The following is a 21,934-nucleotide window of genomic DNA, read 5'->3' as shown; positions in this document are numbered from 1 at the left end:
GTAATGCTAATCGGGATTCATACTGCTTGAAATCATATATGTGAATGATGTTCCTCTGGGCTCTACAACACCCACTTATTATGGAGAAAACGGTAAAGAAGCTGTGAAAACACTGTGTTTTGGCTACAACTTTTCCTGTAACTGAAGTATAGGTTTCTTTTAATCCAGAACTGGTGGTACTGAATATGTTATTTTAAATCAGTCATAGCACTTTGCTCAAAGTTATATTTTAATGCTATTTTCTTTTAAATAAATTGCTTCCTTATGTTATACAGAAGCTGTCAGATATTGCCTTTCTTTCTTGATTTTCATGTTTTGTCATCAAATTATTTTGATTGGAATTACAGAGTACTCATGGATACACATGAAACCTTAGAATGACTAGAAATAAACTGGTAAGAGAACACTGGCCAAAATTTGAAAAGATTAAAAAGATTTTCTATGCCTTCCTGAGTTATATGCAAGCATTTAAACATATAAAACTACACAGGGATTTCTGCATCTCCCATGCATGGCAGTGAGCACATAAGAACTACCGTACTGACAATTCTTAAAACAGCTCATTAATTATCTTGATTCAGAAGTTTCAGAATGTATTGCTATTAGTATTAGCAAATCTTCTATGAACTGAGGTTTTCTTAAAAAAATTTTGAAATAAGACGAAAGTTCATATAGGAAAACTTCTGATATTCACAAATATGAGACAAAAATATTGCTTATCAGATATTTGCATTTAGTTTAAAACAGACATCAGCTATTCTTCCCTCCTTTTGCCTGTTTGTCCACTCAAATCCATTCATCCATTCATCCATCCATCCATCCATCCATCCATCCATCCATCCATCCACCCATCCATCCATCCCCAACTATCCATCTAAGAGACATGTGCTGGGCACTCTGTTGGACACTTGAGGATAAAGCAATGCTATGGACTGAATGTCTGTGCCCTCTTCCCTGCAAATCCGTATGTTAAAACCTAATCCCTTTTGTAATGATATTTGGAGGGGAGGCTTTTGGGAGATGATTAGATTATGCAGGTGAAGCCCTCATGAAAGGGATTGGTTTCCTTATGAAACAGATCCCAGAGCACTCCCTTGCCCTTGTGAGGACACAGTATGAAGGCAGTTATCTATGAACCTGGAAGAGGGTCCTCACTAGACACTGAATGTTGGTAGCTTGATCTTGGACTTCCCAGCTTCCAGAACTGTGAGATATAAATGTTTGCTGTTTAGGCAATCCAGTCTATGGTATTCTGTTATAGTAGCCTGAACTGACTAGGACAAGCAGTGAACCAAACAACATTCTTATCTCCAAAGTGTTAATACTTTAGCAGACGAGACAGATAACCAACAATCAAGCAAATGAATTTTGAATAACAAAATTTTAGGTAGTGATGGGTGCTATGAAGAAAAATAAAGCAAAAAAGGAAAGAATATGACTGCAGAAGATAGGGGCTATTTAGATATGTTCAGGGAAAGCCTCCTCGAGAAGCAAAGAAGCAGCATTCCATTATTAATGGTTGTGAGTATGACTTGTATTTACAAAAATGGTACGTCCTTCTATTTGATGGCTGTCAGTGGAGCACTGGTTGCAGCCCTAAATAAGCTAAGAAAATGAATAGTTTGGTGCCAGTATTAATTCCATAGAGATTTCTATAAAACAGCATTTCAATGTACAAAGAGATTTTCCCCATTTCCTAAATCTAAGACAAAATGAAAGTCAGATAATGAATACATTTTGAATCAAAGAAGTGGCTCCACTGAGTGATCAAAGATAATATTAAGCTTGATATTCTTCTTTTCCATGAGGCAGCTCTGTAGCCATTCCTCTCACAATGCAAGCTTTATAAGCAAAATGCAAAGATGATCAAAATACTTTCTTGGGTGGATAACATTCATTAAATTATAGAATGAATAAGAAGGTGTTCTGAAAAGCAAAAAGCACTATATAACAATAAGGTATTATTGTTACTGTTATCAGCCAACTCACCTGAACATGAAGGAAGCTGATCATAGTCCTGTGATGTTCTGTTAGTTTTGACATTTTCACCTGGTAACCTTCTAGCGGGAGGCAAAGGAACTTGGCCACTTGCTACATCAGCAAAGGGATCTTAAAAATAAAAACAAATTTCAAATTAAAAGGATGACCTCTGTTGATTGGCTGAAGAAAAAAATTCTAGAATTATTTTATGAAGATTACGGCTTTCAAAAATAAATTAGAAAATTAAATTCATGACTGATATTAACCATTTTTTACTGCCTGCATATTTTCTAATTTATTCATCACTTGCTTAAATATGCTCTTCACATTTATTTCCAGATAATAAAGACTACTTGTTTTATATTTATATTTTGCAGATATCTTATTTAATTATAAGATTGTTGACAATAAAAACAGCTTCTAAATTTTATTTTCTGTCCCAATCCAACCTGTACAATACATAGAAACTGTTCTAAAGTAAAAGCAAAAAACAAACAAATATACATAAAACCATGGGTTTGGATCCTCCCTATAAGAGTATTATCAAATTATTTGATCTCTCTAAGCACTGGGCATACAAAATTTGTAAAACAGACCTGAAACTTCGGATTTGTGTGGATTACATGAATTTGTGTGTGTAAAATCTTCTGTACATACAAGGTGCTTATTATTATATTGGGCATCCTATGCTTAACATCATTGTTGTTAGTTGGCTCACAAAATAGTAAATTTAATTGTTAAAATTATGCCATTTAGTAATTAACATTTGAATATACAGTAAAATGTGATAATTTACCACCTTGGCAGTCAGAGACGGGGCATCTGAAATAGTAAAAAATATGATATTTACTAACTGGAACTAAAGGGAAAAAAAAAAGAGATTTTGTCAGTGTTGCTGTATTAAATCATTAAGACCATAAACCCAACTGGTTTAACATTCATAGTATTATATGGGTTTAAATTCTTAGAGAATTGATTCCCTTTTTGAGTAGACGAACATTATATCTGAAAACCTTGGTTCACTAATAATTTATCTAGCTATCACTCCCACCTCAGGCACCGCTGCTTTCCCCTCATAGTACTTTTATGTTGTCGGTATCTCTGAAAGTACCATCAATTCTTCTGAGGACAGGGATCTGAGGGATCTTGTCCTACTCCTCATGTTTGAATTATACCTCCTAAATCAAACATAGCACCTGGAACACTCTTGGCAAATAGCTTGCACTTAATATTTACTTTTAACTACCACAAATAAATCCACACAAATTCAGATTGTTCACAAATTTAAAATCAGTGAAACCTGAACTGCTAATGTAAAGCAAACATTGTAAATATTAAAGAAGACCTGATTGAATTTCATTGTTTTAAATCCACTCCCTTAGACATTAATAATATGTAAGTATTTGATTATTTACGATGAAAACATAGGCTTAAATATTGCCTATTTTTATATTAGTTTTTGACTGGATAATGTAAGGCAGGGTTTGAAGCCATTATCTTTTCACCTTTTTTGGAGTATAATAATTACCACCAGCTTTGCCGAGGACTTTTTGACTTAGACAAGGCTCTTTAACTTGTTTTCGTTAATTTCAAGATTAAAATAACTCTTAGATTTTGAGTTTTCAGTATTTGAAGAATTGATGGTCCAACTCCATTAATTTTCCAGAAATATTTTTAGGAAGGAATGAGAAGATAAATCGCATGAGACAATGTTGATCTTTTGGTTTGTTAGAGAAACCAAAGGAAACAAATATGGTGATTTCAGCATAAATTTTGAAATTTCCCAAAGATTTTGAACTAGATATTTCATAAAATTTACTTCAGGTTCTTGTAGACTCTAAATGCCCCTGATATAACATTAAGTCAGAGGAAAGATTGTCTTTTACAATACATACACTTGCTTATTTCTTTACGGGAAATTTATAGGTTTGTCAAATACACTTAATGCTATTTCTAATCATCTATTTATTTAAGGTTAAAAAGTAAACTCTGGAAACATTTCAGAGCCATACATAGACTACAAAATATACCACTCTACTATATTCTTCCACTGAACTATGTTATTTAAAAGGTACTAGATACACTCAAAATATTATTATAAATAGCAAAAATACCTGCTTATGGTTCTGTTTTGAATCATTATCATGTTCTATCTTGCATCATATCCTAAGTTTGCTATTTGTCAGCCATAGGGTAAACTGGGCTCTCTAAAGCAAATTATAAAGTTGGAAGCATTCAGGCTTTAAAGGGAAAGACATTAGATACAACACAATTGCTACACAGAGTACAATAATTACCAATTGTCCCCTGATAAGAAAACTTTGTAAAGTAATAAAGTTTTTCTAAAATAAATTCTTCAAAAACTAAAGAAAAATATTATATCTACAGGATTAAAACAAACTGAAATTGTCACAGCCAATTTATCGTTTATATAATAATAAGTGTTTGAGAAATAAATGGATACACATACAGAGACTAATCTGTTCTAAAAACCAAAGTACTACTGCCTGTGATTTATAGTATAGCACGGCAAAACTGAAAATTTAATACTTATTTGAGAGATTATAAAAAACTAAGGGAAGACTGGGAGGAAATGGTTTGCTACTTAAAAAAGAAACGAGGAAATATATATCAATAAAAATTATATTGTGTACAAATATTTAACTATATCTATTGCTCATGACATATTAACTGGAAAATGGTTATAAATAGCATATACTATGAGAAATAAATTTTACATAAATGTGAACTTACATACTCATAGGCAAAAAACAAAACAAAACAAAACAAAACAAAAAGGAAGGATACTTATCAATGAATAGGAGGAGGAAGTATGGATTTTTTTTTTTTTTTTTGAGAGAGTGTCTTGTTCTGTCACCCAGGCTGGAGTGGAGTGGTTCAATCTTGACTCACTGCAACCTCTGCCTCCCAGGCACAAGCCATTCTCTTGCCTTAGCCTCCCAAGTAGCTGAGACTACAGGCGCGAGCCACCAACACCCGGCTAATTTTTGTATTTTTGTAGAGTTGGAGTTTCGGCATGTTGGCCAGGCTGGTGTCAAATTCCTGAGCTCAAGCAATCTGCCTGCCTCAGCCTCCCAAAGTGCTGGGATTACAGGCATGAGCCACCATACCTGGCCTGGAATGTTTTTCTTAATTCTTTTTTTTCTTCACTATCTGAAACACTTCCAAATTTTTACCAAATGTAAAAACAGAGGCAAATAAAATTAAATAATTAAAACAATGGCAAATTTCCTCCCTGGCCGTTCATAAACCACCTGGAAGATTTATCAATTATCCCCCAAATTTTAATAGAGTATATCAAAGCAGAAACTAATGCTAGAAAAGGTTTGAAGAGCCATTTAGGTGAAACAAAGTTCTCCCCTCTTTGCTGCCCTCATGCTTTAGCTCATGTTCATATCTCTAGTATGTAATGATCCACCATTGGTTTAAATCCTCCAGTGTCAGATAACTCACTACACTCAAGGTAGAACAATTCGTAATGATTTAGGAAACTTCTTTGTAAGATGAATGCAATTTTCATTCTTAACATTTCCCATTGATCTTACTCCTACCTTCTGAAGTGACATGGAAGAAATATAATCCTTCTTTCCCAAATACTGTAACTGAAGACAACTCTCATCTACATTCAAGGTCTTCTCTTCTCTGAGCCAATTCTCAGTTCCTTTAATCCACTCTAGTTTGCTTTATCATCCTGGTTGCACTTTTTTGAGAATACCCCAGCCCAGTATATTTCAAACTTGAACATGCATCAGAATCACCAGGAAGGCTTGTGACCACTGGGTCCCATTCCCAGGGTTTCTGATTTATTAAGTCTTGAATTTTCCTTTTAAATCAAATCCCCAGGAAATGCTAATGTTGTGAATCCGGAGAACACAATTTGAGGCTGCTGCTCTAGCCCATTAATGCTTCAACATCTGAACACAGTGGTATCCACAAAGGCTGAGTACTGTGGAGGACTTCACTCCTCAGATTTGAATTCTGTGAGTTCAAGCCCCAAATAGCATGCGCTTTCTCATCATAATGATGCTTTATAAAGATTGTAGTCAACAAAACCCCTAAAACCTTTTCAACAATTGTTGCTAATGATCTGGATTTTCTTCATATTTTACTTATGCAGCTGCATTTCTGGATCCAAGAATAAAACTTCCATTTATCTTTAATAAAGTCAATTTGGCTAGCTTTCAGAGTTGAACTGTGACTTTAAGATTAGATAAGATCTTCAAGTGAGATTACAGGTTAGAGAAACAGCGAAATAAAGGTAGCATAAGGACTGACAAAAACACTGTATTTTGTGCACTGCACAAAGACACCTAGTTATGGTTATGAGTAGGACTTAAATACAGCCTTTGCTTTGTTTCTTGAGCCCTGACCTGGCACAAAGTAGAGGGAGGGGTGTCTACTTCAATCCACCAGCAAAAAGGAAGTACTTTTTTGTAATATGGAGAAAAGCACATATACACTAGTGGTAGCCTTGGGATTGGAGACAAAAGAGCATAAAGCTTTTGTTGAGGACTTCAGGTTTTGTTAAGATATGATTGGCCTGTCCAAAATTGAGGGCTCATGTACAGCTGTAGGCATTACTATTCTGCCAAAAGAAATCTTACATGAAAGCCTAAAATAGAAAAGAGATAAAAGAAGAATGAGAGCCCTGCCTCTGCTTGCCCTGCCCCCTTGATCCTACAAGAGTACTGAGGCACTTTTGCAGAGACACAGGACACTGCAATTTGACAAACACTACTATATAGAAGTCAATGAGCTATAAGGCTAAAAAGCTGAACCTGGCCCAACTGTGCAGGGCTCTGAATGCTGGAATAAAAATGTAGGCTTGATTAAGTACTTAGTATAATATCATGAGAAAATTCAACCTCTTTTCCTAAGACACCTATCATTTATCTTTAATCAGAAATAATTATTTCCTCAGGAAACCAAATCTCAATAATGTTTAGAAAAGATGTATCATTACACCAGACTAAGATTTTACAGTCTGAACAACGAAAACAATGGTAAAATGTTCACAGAGTTTGTTTAAATTTTGCAGGCCCTTTTATTTACCTTTTATAATTCTAAAACTACTGAGTTAAACTTTAGCATTTATAGCATATTCTTAATAAAGTCAATTCTTAGGGAGAACTGCTATCATGAATCTTTTACATTTCTTTAGACAGTACAATGTACTAAATACTTTGCCAAACAATACTCAAATGCTCATTTATCAGCCAAAAAAACCTTTATGCTGTATGATATGCGATAGCATTAAAATATTGAAATATTTCTTTTGAAAAGGGGGAATGCTAATATACATGGTTTTAAATTTGAATCAAAATAATTGTCACAATGAAAGTCATAAAGGGGCTGGGTGCAGTGGTTCACGCCTGCAATTCTAGCATTTTGGGAGGTTGAAGCAGGGGGATTACATAAGGCCAGGAGTTCGAGACCAGCCTGGCCAACATGGCGAAACCCCATCTCTACTAAAAATATAAAAAATTAGCCAACTGTAGTGGTGCACACCTGTAATCCCAGCTACTTAGGCGGCGGAGGCAGGAGAATCACTTGAACCTCAGAGGCAGAGGTTGCAGTGAACTGAGATTGCACCACTGTACTCCAACCTGGGCAACAGAGTGAGACCCTGTCTCAAAAATAAATAAATAAATAAAAAGTCATAAAGGATCTGGTACCAGACTAGAACTCTGTCATGTAAATCATATGAAAGATTGGAAAAGGAAACAAAAAAGTTGCCTTTTTTTTTAAAGAAATACTTATTAAGGGATGTTGACATTATTGGGAAGAGAATTAGAATACGTCCATCTATTAATGAAAGGCAAGACAGAGTCAACAGGCTTGAGAAACATTGCCCTGACCCCCATGCTAGCCTGACACTCTAAGTTAAGGATAGCTGTTGTTGAGCTCCCTGGCAGCCAAGCAAACACAAAACAGGCAAATCTATAAAATAAATACAATGGTTTATAAAAATTTGCATTTTAGCTAATAAGAGGGGACATTTTCATTTTAAACCAGTAATTTTTTTAGCAATTAATCTTGAGGGGTTTCTTTATGAGGATTTTATATGAAAGGAAATGAACAATTAAGATAAAATAAATAACTAAAACCTTTTACAATTAATTCTTTTGACAAAAACAGGTAAAAGTGTGTATTGGTGTAAAATGTTCTCTTCTATTATAGCTCTTGGAAAGCTTGACTTTATTTGCCAAAAAAGTCACATCATCAAAGTTCCATCTATTGGGGCTTAAGTTACACATATAAAAGGTGATAGGAGAGCCAGAAACTATCCTGAACTTAGCATCAGGAAGTTTAAGTAACTAAGATTTAGAACGACTCACTGTTCTAAAAATCATGTTAAAGCCTATGTATAAGACAAAGTTTTGAATAAGTGAAAAAAAATAGCAAAACATAGCAGCATTTACATGTAACTATATGAATAAAAGCCCAAGCAGTTATGATATGGTTTGGCTCTGTGTCCCCACTCAAATTTCATTTTGAATTGTAATCCCCACATGTTAGGGAGGGAACTGACGGGAGGTGACTGGATCATGGGGGTGGTTCCCCCATGCTGTTCTCATGACAGCGAGTGCTCATGAGATCTGGTTTTTGATAAATGTCTGGCATTTTCCCTGCTTGCTCACTCTCTCTTGCACCCGCTGCCATGTAAGACGTGCCCTGGTTCCCCTTCGCTTCTGCCGTGAGTGTATGTTTTCTGAGGCCTCCCCAGGCATGCAGAACTGTGAATCAATGAAACCCCTTTTCTTTATAAACTACCTAGTCTTGGGTAGTACTTTTATGGCAGTGTGAAAACGGACTCATACGGTATACTTCCTGGTTGGACCAGAATGGGTTATGACACCAGTGCTTTAACTGGCAGAATCCAATGAACTCATAAGGTTCCAGAGGTCAGGAGGCATCTATCACAAGTGGGTAAACAGTGAATGGCTCAATCAATATTTACTGATGTAAAAGCAGAAGATTATTCTTGAAAAATAAACCACTTTAAGAAAGTGAAGCTGTGTATTCCAAGTTGTACGTCCATAGCTTGTCTGTCTTATCAAATCTCTTCAAACTTTCTAAACTATCAAACCAAGTAAAAAAAAAAAAAAACACTAAGAAAAACTAATGGTAGACATGACTATTAATCAACTGAGGAAGCTAATAAGGGAATCAGTTGGGAATAAAGATTCTGAAGTTTCCATGAGGCATATACGTAGCTAAAGGACAAACTGAGCACTTTTTAAAGATTTTCATGATTTATCTCATGTAGAAATGTAAAGAACTGTGAAAAAAAGAACATCTTTACCCTGTATTTTCCCAAATCAAGTCCAGGAGGCAAAGGTTGCAGGGCACAGCATCACTAACAAGACAGACTGGAACTGTTAATTAGTATCAGCAGATTCCATATAACAATTTTTTTCTTTTTCCTGATAATTCTAACTAATGCAACAGATGGTTTATTAAGTCTTCATTTTTATTTCAGATCCTCTTTTGAAATTTTAAAATATACTAATATAAAAAATTAGTTTACTAACATTAAACTAATATTATATAATATATACATATATAAATAATATTAGTTACTAAGAAAAAATTAGTTTTCCTTTGAATACCAATAATTAGTGAGTAGATACACACTGAGGCATTAAAAATATCACAACAAAACTATAAAATGCAGCTATTTCAGAAAAACTTCTCTATTCATGTTATAACAATGTAATTTACCAAAATCTTATGTTTTGAACAAAATTATGACACTAAGGCATATCTAGTAAAATTTTAAAAACCTATTAAAAAACATTGCATTGGGAATCGGAAGACAAAGTCTAAATATTGTTCCCATTACTATTAGCCTACCCCTTAGCAGTTCTGGTTCTCAGGGTTGCATTTGTAACATAAGGAGGTTTCTGGACTGGACAATCCCTATAGCATCATTTCTACATTCTGTAGTTCCTTATTGCTCTTTCCATCTCTGTAATTCTGTTTGCATTAAACCAATCAACTGACAAACAAACGTACCCACGATTGCTACTTTTACCACCTAGGGATTTTTCTGTTCTGCTAGGGAGGTAGAGACTAATGAATCGCTAGCATTTATTTGATAGTATGGTTTTGGAAATATTTTTGCTTTAAGTGAATAGTTTTCTTTGGCTTTTCCCTCCTACCTGAAGGAAGAAGAAAAAGATCCTGTCCTGAGGATGGCCGGCTACTGGAGCCAGGAGGTTTTGAATGTTCAATGAGACTATGCCTTGCAGGAGGTGGGGGAGGTGGGAGAGATGGAGGGAGGGCATCAAAAGCATCTTCACCTGCATTTAAAGAAAGGTCGGTATTAGCAGCAGAACTTCATTAATCAAAATACACAGCATCAAACAAAAGTAATAATTGATTTTCTCTTGCTGCTTATAAAGAATTTCACTCGCAGGGTTTATCCAGCAGTTCACCAACTTTGATAATGGGATCTAATTATTTTGTGGGAGAGTCTGGAGAGAAATACACACATGCATACATATACATACATACATACATACATACAAACACACCCATGCAAACTTTTTCTATCAGGCCTTTTTATAAAAAGCAGCATTGTAACTTATGACACAGCTCATAGTTCACTTGTAACCTCTATAATATTAGGACTCAGAGTTTGAACTAAAAATTATTATCAGTTACACCATGAAAACAGGATTTTCTGTGTAACAAAAAGAGTTCACAGCCTTTAACTGTAAAATCACATCAAATACATACAATTTAATGTCACAGAATAGTTTAGATTATCCCATATAGTTTATTCCACTGGATTTTAATTTATTTAACCTAATGTTTCATATATTTGATATGCTGTCAAAATATACATAAAATATACCTAGAGCAGAGGAATATGATATTTTTCAATTTATCAGATTTAGCTACAGAAGAACAGCTAAATATAGAACCTTCTCTGGTTCCAAGCACTACTTACATTTGCATATTTCCCAGCTTTAATAACTAGAATATTGCAGCATACTTTTATATCTACTTATTTGTTCCCTGCCATACCTTACTATTCTACTCATAGTTTTCATTACCTTGAGTCTTAAAAAAAAAAAAAAAAAAAAAAAAAAAGCACATGTTTTGTAAGCTATCTCAAAATACTTTAGGAATGAGACAGGATATACATAAACACATATTCTAATAATAAAAATTCACATTTTTAAGTTGAATGATTTAAACATAATGACATATTTAAAGAAAAATGAGGCTGGACGTGGTGGCTCATGTCTGCAATCCCAGCACTTTGGGAGGCTGAGGTGGGTGGATCATGAGGTCAGGAGATCTAGACCATCCTGGCCAACATGGTGAAACCCCGTCTCTAGTAAAATACAAAAAATTAGCTGGGGGTGGTGGTACGTGCCTGTAATCCCAGCTACTCGGGAGGCTGAGGCAGGGGAATCGCTTGAACCCAGGAGGCAGAGGCTGCAGTGAGCTGAGATTGTGCCATTGCACTCCAGCCTGGTGACAGAGAAAGACTCTGTCTCAAAAAAAAAAAAAAAAAAGATATTACTATTTACTGAACTTGCTTTAGAAAAAATTTGCAGACTAATTTTTTTAATCATCATATTTTTCTTATTAACACATCTGAAGATGCAGGAGAGAGAGTTTTGCTATCATTTTAACCTTCAGCTATTTCCTACATTATCATATTTATTCAAATCTTTTCTCAGCCCTTAAACATCAGGCATCGGGCCAGGCTCATGCATGATATGAAAATCAAAATTATAAGGCTCTGACTCAAGGAGCTGAGATTCCATGAAAGGAGCTTAAAAAAAAGCTCACAAATAGGTATGATTTACAAGTGAAAGTGTTTGATTGGTCCCGTAACAGAGACATGTGCATTGGATGAGGAAAGAGAAATGTAGACAAGTGGTATTCAGTGAAGTGTTGAAGAAAAGGAAGTCCTGGGATATCAGAAGGCTCAAAAATTTATTCATCAAATGCAAGGACAGGATCATCTAAGTAGAGTAAACAGTATGAAGAAAAAATGACACACATAAGAAGACCTAGAAAAAGGTCAAGGTAAAAAGACAGGATGGAAAATCTATCTACTTTGTCATATAAAGCAGTCACCCATCCACATATGGTTATTTAAATTTAATGAAAAGTCAGTTCCATAATCACACTTAACCCATATGCAAATATACAGATCCTCTACATCACCACAGAAAGCTTTACTGAACAATGCTTATCGAGGTGATGAAGATCTGGGTAATATGTCAAAAACCAGTGTGCAGGAAGAAGTGGAAGGAAGAGAAAGACTGTAGGTAACAGAGTTAGGAGGTTTTTGTAATTGATGTAGGTAGGAATAAAGTCCTGAACTACAGAGAGAAGAGGAGCGAAAGATACTGCAATTGTGTCATTCACAATACTAGTCAGTAGTACTTGTGAGAAAATGGAAAGGTTCATTTCGTATTTCTGGTGGCCTAACAGCCAATTCAGAAGAGCTTGTAAATTGACTTTTATCATATATTATTTTTTGTTACAGTGACTTGTTATTGTGAAGCCTTACATAAGGTGTGCAGACATTCTGTCTTCTAAAAACAGGGTGAGATGCTTCCTAATTAGAATTAATGAAAGTAACAGTGACACTGGCACCAGCCAACTTCAACATATATACACATCTACATATACCTTCACCTGTGGATACACACAAATACACATAGGATGTTTCTTCATATTATAACTTGAAATAAGGAAATTGAGATTTTTTTGAATGTGTTATAGTTGTAATGATTAGAATAAAACAGAATTTATTATCAGTTCTCTACATACAACTATTTAATTTTGCATAATTTAATTAGCATAAGTGGAACTGGTGCTCATGCTGCAAGAAAAGCAAGTTCATATTTATTAAGAATTATTATACTTAAAGAAAATCTCAACACTTCAAGTCATCACTTCAAAACTACTAGAGCACAAAGTTCTCATGTGGTTTTAGACTACATTTAGTATGGACAAAACAACTTGCTTAAAACATGACTAATGCCCAACTACTACACTACTACTTTAATCATCTACATGGAGTAATGGTCTTGTGAACTTGGGAGTCACCAGCACCTGGAGAACCCATTCAAATTTCAGGCAAATTCACAACTCAGTGAGTCTGTGTTATACTGAACTCTGAATTCTGAAAATTCTGAAATTAAAAGAAGCAGGGGTGGGTTGTTTAAAATTTTTTTAAAGGTTTCAACCTAATGGAGGGATGAGAAGATCATAATCAGAGGGCGTCCTGTTGAGTGAAGAACCATGCTTTGGATTGTCCCGAGTTGGAGGCCTGGCAGGTGGTAATGGCACTGGATCAGAGGCTGAATCAAAAACATCTCCTAGAGGATAACACAAAACCTTAATGTATTTTCAGTACAATGGCATGACATTTTGCCTTTAAATTCTGACCATTAAGATGTACATCACAAAGGAAATTATATTCTATACGTACCCTTTAAATATATGCCTAAGTCAGGGATGTTTGATTTCTTCTCTGAAGATGGACCATGTGTTCCATTCAGCATACAGTGACCATTATCACAAGACCTAAAGGACAGTCCAGAGTAAAATCATATAAGGAGAATATTTTCCAATTAAAAGTAATTCGAGAGGTAGAAGGAACCAGCATTCCTGTTCATTTAATAAAGTTTGAACATATATTTTTCTTTTCTGGAAAATTACCAGTAATAACATCAAGATACTCATCCCTTATTTTAAAATGTAGAAGTAAATATCTCAAGGAACACAGTCTTTTTTTAAACTATAACCAAGAATTACAAGGGCCACAAAAATTGTTGATATCCTAAACACATATGTAAAATTAACTTATCTCTGTAGAAGAATTCAATAGAAGCTGGTCGTTTTTGAAGTAAAAAAAGAAGTATGTGCCAAGGCAAAAACATACAGCAGTCTCAATGACTTTATTAGTTGTTGATAGTATTTAATATCATATTTTTGCTTCTGTAACTTAAAATTTCCTTGTAATAAAAATAAGCTACAGCCCATAAAAGAAGAAAAATTATTAAACTTTCAGTAATTCCATTACAATTCTGACAGGAACATTCAAAGAACTAGAGCTTGTGGTACTGTTTCACCACTGCCAAGAACAAAATTCTGGCCCTCTGACACTACAGAAAATGACTTTAACAAAGGCCTTGGGTACATGACAAGTACAGTTTTTAATGTGTTTGTAAAGGGTACTACTTACCAGAAAAGTATGCTTGAGTTGTTGGGGCTTTTTTCGTTTTGTTGTGTGTGTGTCTGTGTGTTGCAAAGGCTGGAGTGCAGTGGCATGATCTTGGCTCACCGCAATCTCCGCCTACCAGGTTCAAGCAATTCCCATGCCTTAGCCTCCCAAGTAGCTGGGATTACAAGTGTGCACCACCACGCCCAGCCAATTTTTTTTATTTTTTAGTAGAGACAGGGTTTTGCCATGTTGCCCAGGCAGATCTCAAACTCCTGGCCACAAGTGATCTACCCACCTCACCCTCCCAAAGTGCTGGGATTACAGGCACAAGCCACTGCACCCAGCCAAACTGTTGGTATTAATTCTTTGGAATCATACTATGAACACAATGGCTAAAATTGAGCCATGGGAAGATAGCAGCAGGAAGAGAAGATAGGGAGCATATTTTGCCTTCAGCATATAGCTCTATAACAATCAACTGACAAAGAGCTATAGAAATCAGAGTTTACATTTTACTTTTCTCTGATTTACTCTGAATTTTTAGAGTAAAGTAAAAGTGCATATGTAATGGAGGAGATGGTGGATATTTGACTAGATAATGCAAGAACGCTTCATCTGAAATTCATTTCTATTCTCTCTGGTGGCCACTTCTCTTTAAGGGGCCAGATATAGTTCATTTAAAAATAGTTATCATGTATTGAATCTTCATAATAATGACGGATTTTTACTGAAATTAAATTGAATTACTCATTTACTGTGTCACTTTTTCTACATATTGACAATTCACTTCTCCTGATGTTCCAAAGGGGGAAAAATACACACAGGGAAAGAAAGTGTTAAGCTTAAAGAGCTCTTTGGAGAGCACAAAAGAAGATACTTCATCCATCAGCTTTCAAGAACAAATTAGATAAAGAATTCACTCCAATTACATTTAGAGATTATCAACATTTATTACTTATCTGTAACAATAGAAAAATGGTAATGATGGTTATAACTCAAATTTATTTTCAAGATTTGGGAGCTCTGCCACAAAAAATCTCATCCAATATGATGTAACAATTAAAATTTAATGTATTAAAGTTATACTCCTCACTTATCCAGCAATGAAAAAAAATAAGACTCCCAAAGAGACCAAAAAAAGCTCATCCTACTTTAGTTTTTAAAAATTACTGCACATTTGTAAGAGCCAAAGAACCGAAAATTGTAACAACTTATATTTGATGAGAAGGAATATCTTTTGTTCTCAAATACATCACTAGCTACTTGGTTCTTCTGATACATAAAATTACCTCCTCGTTATTTCTTTGTCTTCTCAATGATACTATTTTATCAACAGATGTCTTATTTAAACACCAGCAATAGCAAGGAGTGTTTAGGTTCTTGCTTTTAAAAAAATAAAGTCCTGCGCTGTAGACTGTTAATAATTCTGGGTAATAATTCAGCAGAATGTTGATAATTCTAACCAGGGTCACTTATTAAGACAGACAAAAATGAAAATGTGCTTCTCTTTCCAAGTGCTGCATTTTCTACCTCAGTGAGATGCCTGAAGAAACACATTAAAACATTTTTTAGTTTTTCATTCGAAAAGAAGGGAACACTGTACTTATAAAATGTTTTCAGTTGATTGACTTGACCTCAAAAGGAAATGGCACACTAAGTAAAGATGGCACAGATGACTGAAGTAATTGCCATCTCCCCTATCCCTCAGTCAGTCATGGAGAGATGCTGGAATGTAGGGCCACCAGCAGTACTTGAGCCCTATTCTATGTGCCAAGCATGGCCCCAGGAACGTTATACAAAGGAAACCAGAACTCAGAAAGTAAGTTTTGTAGCTGGGAGTACTGAGTACCTCATATATGTCAGTCAGGTAAAACAAACAAACCCAGAAATATTAGATTTCAGTTTATAAATTCAATAATATAAATGCAGACTCATGCTTTTACTTAAAGACAAACTAATATTTCAATACAAACAACCCATTATTAATAACTCTTATTTACCTCAATGGAGCTTCCAAGTCAAAGACCAAGGCTATCCCCATGTAAGTGAGAATAAGCCACAAAAGTAAGGAAAAAACCCCCATTATTCCTCACATTCTTTCTTTTTTTTTTTTTTTTTTGAGATGGTGTCTCGCTCTGTCACCCAGGCTGGAGTGCAGTGGCGCGATCTCGGCTCACTGCAACCTCCGCCTCCTGGGTTCAAGTGATTCTCCTGCCTCAGCCTCCTGAGTAGCTGGAATTACAGGTGCCCACCACCATGCCCAGCTAATTTTTGTATTTTTAGTAGAGACAAGGTTTCACCATGTTGGTCAGGCTGGTTTTAAACTCCTGACCTCATGATCCACCCGCCTCAGCTTCCCAAAGTGCTAGGATTACAGGCGTGAGCCACCACGCCTGGCCTATTCCTCACATTCTTATTTGATCTAAAGGAAGGTTAAAATAGCACTTGATAGAAAAACAAAAAATTAAGGGAAACACCTTGGTATTTTTTTCCCACTTCTTCAAAATCTGAATAGAAGTAGGTAGCAAGTACATCAAGAAAGAAAATGAATATAAATTATACTAGTCTTTACATCATGAAGAAAAATTCTAAGGAAGGTCAGAATAATACCTTAGTTTCTGAGCACTAATTTTTCTTCATGAGATATGTGCTTAGAACTGATAAAATAAAGTGACTTCCTCATTAATGAGAAATCTGCATCTTTTAGTTTTCTTTAAAAGTAATGCTGGAAATGGTATACAGGAAGAGAAGGATTTGAGCTGGAAATCAAGGATTTTTAACTAGACATGAATCAACTGTTTAAAAACAAACACTACAAATGATAATGCTTATGCAGATGTAAGTGACAAAAATCTGCCCATATTCTTACCGAATAGGAGGTTTTACATTATGACAATGAGATGGTTGTGAATTCAGGGAAACAGGGTGGGATGAAGGAATCTTGTATTCATCATCATCTTCCTCTACTGGGTCTCTTGTTTTCTCTGAAAGAGAATTTGCTAACGGACCAGTACACCTACCAGGGGAAAAAAATCAAATCTAGTTTAAGCATAATATTCAAAACAGGCAAGTCTGATGTGACATATTCAAGTCAAAGAAGCTACTTTATCACTTATGTTCATTTTTCAATTACAGAGTATCATCAGAGAAGCTGTTCTTATATCAAATACAAATGAAAAGGATTTTCAATCTTTTGTTAAGACCCTTGATGGGATAAAAGAATTTTCATCCTCACAATTTTAAATGGCACAATAGGAAAAACTAGTAACCTGTCGAATAAAATAAAAAGATGTTGGATTTGTAAGACAAAATCTATAAATTAATTCAAACCAAAGCTATTAAAATATTAGTATTGTTCCAATTTAAATTAAATGGGTAAAATATGATGCTAAAATAATAAGCATGGTCGTTTTATATATTAAAGAAGTCTTTATAGAATGGTCAAACTTTTTGTCTCTTGTGAATATTATCTATAGTTGGAAAAATATCCAGTTTAATTCTGTAAAACTTAACTATCCTGTGAAATTATAGTTGAAGTTGTTAGGTTTTTCTTCCTACCAACAACTGAGAGCTAAAAATGAATGGAATGATTACACGTAGATAATGAGAGAACTTATTTTTAAGTCTTTGAAGTACATTATTTTTATGGTTTAAATTCCCTGGCTAAATAAAAGAGAATCAAAGTCAGTAAAACCATCACCTAATATCAAAAACATTAAGTATTTCACTTATCCATAAGAGTAAATAAGCCAAATAAAACAAACCCAAACAAATAGGCAAACATAAACATAATGATTTTCATAGCTGTTGCTACCGGAGTTTAACCTAATCCTGGCTGAAGCCAATGAAAAATGCCAAGGCAGAAATGCACAAACTCAACCTGATTCACTTTGGGACGACCAACTAGATTGCAAGGCATTGGAAATACACACATGGATCCAAATCTTTTTGTTAATCATCATGAACCTCATGAGAAATCTGTTCAATTTAAAAAGAAAAAAAAAAAAAAAAAAAAAACTAAGTGACTGCAATTTTGAAGCACCTTCTGTAGAGGGAGCAAGAGGCCTTTGGTATATTAAACAAACATGGCTGAATTAACATTCATTTTTATTTCTTTTTATTAGTCAGAATGGAAATAATTTCAGGGGCTTTTCTTTGTGACCATTACAAGAAGGCATTTTGAAAAATCAAAAGATTTAAGTTTCAACCATATTATCTAAGTCTCTAGGACATTCAAAGATCAAAGAAAAACTAAGATTTTTCAAGTGTATTTTTTGACACCTATCTTTGAAAAAAATTTCAATACTGATCTTTAAATTCTTATTGTTTGAGCAACCTTAGAATTCACATGAGCGTTACAGGGAGACAAAAGCACAGCGACATAGTGACATAAGGTCCAATGTCACTACCTACAGCATAAGCTAAGGGCCTTAATAATAATCTATTATTACACCTATTATGGTTTAACTTTGGAGGATTTACTTTCCAATTAAAGGCAGTTAAGTATATGGGATGCAAAATGGTGATCTGATGGCACCGGAGCCAGGAGAGACTTATAATATTACTTTTCCATAAATTCCTGTAAACAGACATCAGTTTAGCTAAGTCAAGGACCAGAATGGGTTCTATTACCAAATGAAATAAGAAATATATACTGTACATCCTTTCTATGCCTAAGATACTTTCATTTATAATGAATCCCTTTCTTTCTATGCAATTCAAGCATACACTATGTAAAAAGAAAACTATTTTTCACTAAACATTCAACAACTATTCAGTATCAGTAATGTTCTAAAATCTACCTGTTGCAGGTTCCCTCCAAACATTTAAGTTTCCAAAGAAGCAGTTCATTATGAGTCAACAATGGACAATTTTTTAAATCATATATGTTGTGGGTAGTTTGATATTTTACTTTAATTGATAGAGAATTTCTCGAGTAATTTCCCCACTCTTTTGCTTTGCCACAAATCAGTGGATTATTTCAGAATGAAGTGAAAAGCAAAGCTCATCTAATACTTCATGGAATAATACGGCTTATTGCTAAAACTTACTAGTATAAATTGTCAGCTTACATGGATTTTAGAGAATTATATCTAGAAGTGAAAAAATAGTCTTCAAGTGGTGTTTGTATCTAACTATGAAAAAAAATACTTAGGTGTCCCATTTATCACTGTTTTAATAAAGTTCTAAAGATTCAGATTTTATTTTTCTGCTTATGTTTTTTAATGAAAATGTTTAGTATCAGTATAATAGTCTATCTGGATTAGAAATAAACCAATTTATAAGAATAACATTCCAGTGTATTTTATTCAAGATTACATAGTTTTTATTAAAAATTAATCATACCCAGTTCTGAAAAAAAACTGGTTTCTATCACAAAAAAATAACAAGAGGATGGTACAAATGAGATACATAAGTTGTATATAAAATAGCAAAATAAAAAACTAAAGTCATGTAACTAATTATTACCATCTGGAATTACACGTGGGGTTTTATTTTCCTCTACAAACTCATTAAAAAAACAGGTTTAATTTTACTTACTACTAAATAACAGGTAAAATAATTAGATTTATATTTAGTCATTATCTGTTCATATATGTAACATTTGGCAGTAGAAAAAATTTCTATCTTATGGGGCATGGGACAATTTTCAGTCATTGACTAAACTTACAGGAAATTTTTAGGATACCAGAGGAATAAAGCTCAACGAATTGTATTTGGCTGACTCCACATTAAAGCCTACCATTACACTTATTACTGCAATCCCTTTATATTCTCATCCTACATTCCCAGAGTGTTCTGCACTGTTGCTGTTATTACTGAGTTAATACGCTGGTAATACACAGGGACATACACTCTCAAAGATGCATAGTCACCCTCCCCACAACCTGGACAGTTATTAAATTCATTGTGTTAGTTATTTGAGCCTTCAGTGATAAATACATTCATCTTCTACATATGCACACTTGAAACAAACCAAGAAACAAGCGAATTTTCAGGCCAGCACAGGAGATAGTATCCGATGCTATGCTTAATTAGTAAGCTTGTTTTCTACATATAAGAATCTATCTTCTTTAATAGTATCTGAAGGCAAGTAACGAAAAATATCTTCTGTTAAAATAGAATCTTTAGAGCTTGCCCTATACATTACGCCATATTTCTTATATTACATTCTCCCAATCCTAACAGGGAAAAATGTCTAACTCAAATAAATAGTCCAGAGAAGAGACAAAACAAAATATAGCTATATTTGAAATGATTTTTCCACATGTGCCACATATAAATCATTTCCTCAAAACACTAAATTTTATCATATACATGCTAATTTTCAAGGGTCTTTCATGACATCAAAAAAAAAGTCTGTGTGGTATACTATCAAGCTTTAAGATAAGCTTTACTTATAAGCATTTTCACTAACTTGTTTGTAAATCGGAGAAACAGATTTGAAGCTGCTTTGTACTTGTGTTCTATCCAGCCTCTGTGCTCTTCACACAGATAACCTCATGGTTTGCTCCCTTACTTCCTTCAACTTTCTGTTCAAATATTAGCCTTTCAGAGAGGTCTTTCCTAATGACCTCATCTAAAGTATAAACATCTCTATCATTATTTATCCTCTTCCCTGCTTATTTTTCCTCCTAGCACTTACCACTAGCTGACAATATACAATATAGTTATTTGTTTACTTTCTCTTCTCCCTAACTAGGGCTTAAATTCCAAAGAGGATAAAGGATTTCATCTTGTACACACTGAACCTCTAGGCAGTAAAGCAACTGAATGAAAATAGGACAGTTAGGTGAAATTTGTATTCTCTGCTTATGGAACCAAAAATATAAGCACTTATCTCTTTAGAAAAATATATATTATAAGAATATATATTCATAAAAATAGATAATACCACCTCCAACAACAAAAAAACTTTCTCACAAAAATGCAAAACCAAGTAATATTGGTTCATGGCTATTTGAAAGCCAAAGTTTAATATATCAAAAGTACAAAAGGTCCATCTCTAAAAGACAAGGCGCACACACACACAAAAAATTCTTAAAAAAAAAAAAAAAGATATTCCTCAGCATTTCAGAACATTATCTTACCTGGAAGTAATGACTCCATTATTATTTGTAATAATGCCTCTGTTCATTTGCCAACCTATTGTGTGTCAAGTAAAATAAATATTTCCTTAACTATTCAGAGTATCATTTAGTTTTAATTTTGAAAAATCAAATTATTTCAAAATACATATAATTTAGTAAATAAATAATTTAAACGATAAAAAGCATCCACATAGGATTATTTTGTTCTCCCTCCAAAAAAAAATTACCCATGTTTCTAGGATTTACTTAAAATTTTATATTTATAGCTAAGTGTCAAAGATGTTAAGCAGAAACCACTTAGAAAAAAACATTAATTTAGAAAAATTAAGTATATAGATACAAATAATTTCAGATTGCTTTTACAACAATCTGAAATTTAGAAGTAAATTTCATACTCTTGTAGGTCTCAAGACAAATTACACAATAAAAGTCAAATAATTGCAAAGATACAGTTTAACAGGAAAGGAAACACTATCACAGAGCAGCCTCTGACATGTAAATGGGAATCAGAGTAAACAATATCAAATATTTAACAATTCTATCTCAGTAAATATTTATAACAACATAGTGTAAATGTAAAGGTAAATGCTAGCTTTGACATTCTTGGATTTAACATTGGAGTTTTCAACATTTGTGA

At 34.1% G+C, this 21,934-nt stretch overlaps 1 protein-coding gene across 11 annotated transcripts in view; it reads right to left on the bottom strand.

Annotated features, from left to right (window-relative positions):
- CBLB (Cbl proto-oncogene B) overlaps positions 1–21,934 on the bottom strand; it is a 258,206-nt gene that overhangs the window by 59,174 nt on the left and 177,098 nt on the right. For 6 of the 11 annotated variants that reach the window (XM_058437556.1, XM_058437557.1, XM_058437558.1 and 3 more), the window contains exons 14-19: positions 17,076–17,222; positions 13,472–13,566; positions 13,227–13,358; positions 11,393–11,509; positions 10,167–10,307; positions 1,990–2,109 (exon numbers count right to left, since the gene is read on the bottom strand). In XM_058437556.1, the coding sequence (XP_058293539.1) occupies positions 1,990–2,109; positions 10,167–10,307; positions 11,393–11,509; positions 13,227–13,358; positions 13,472–13,566; positions 17,076–17,222 (752 nt within the window). The remainder of the gene's footprint in view (positions 1–1,989; positions 2,110–10,166; positions 10,308–11,392; positions 11,510–13,226; positions 13,359–13,471; positions 13,567–17,075; positions 17,223–21,934) is intronic. The other 5 variants (XM_058437559.1, XM_032150259.2, XM_032150258.2 and 2 more) reach the window with 2 other exon arrangements.

This window comes from Hylobates moloch, unplaced genomic scaffold (assembly GCF_009828535.3).
Source record: "Hylobates moloch isolate HMO894 unplaced genomic scaffold, HMol_V3 SCAFFOLD_4, whole genome shotgun sequence".
NCBI lineage: Eukaryota > Metazoa > Chordata > Mammalia > Primates > Hylobatidae > Hylobates > Hylobates moloch.
The sequence above is the reverse complement of the archived record's forward strand: the minus strand, read 5'-3'. Positions and strand labels throughout refer to the sequence as shown.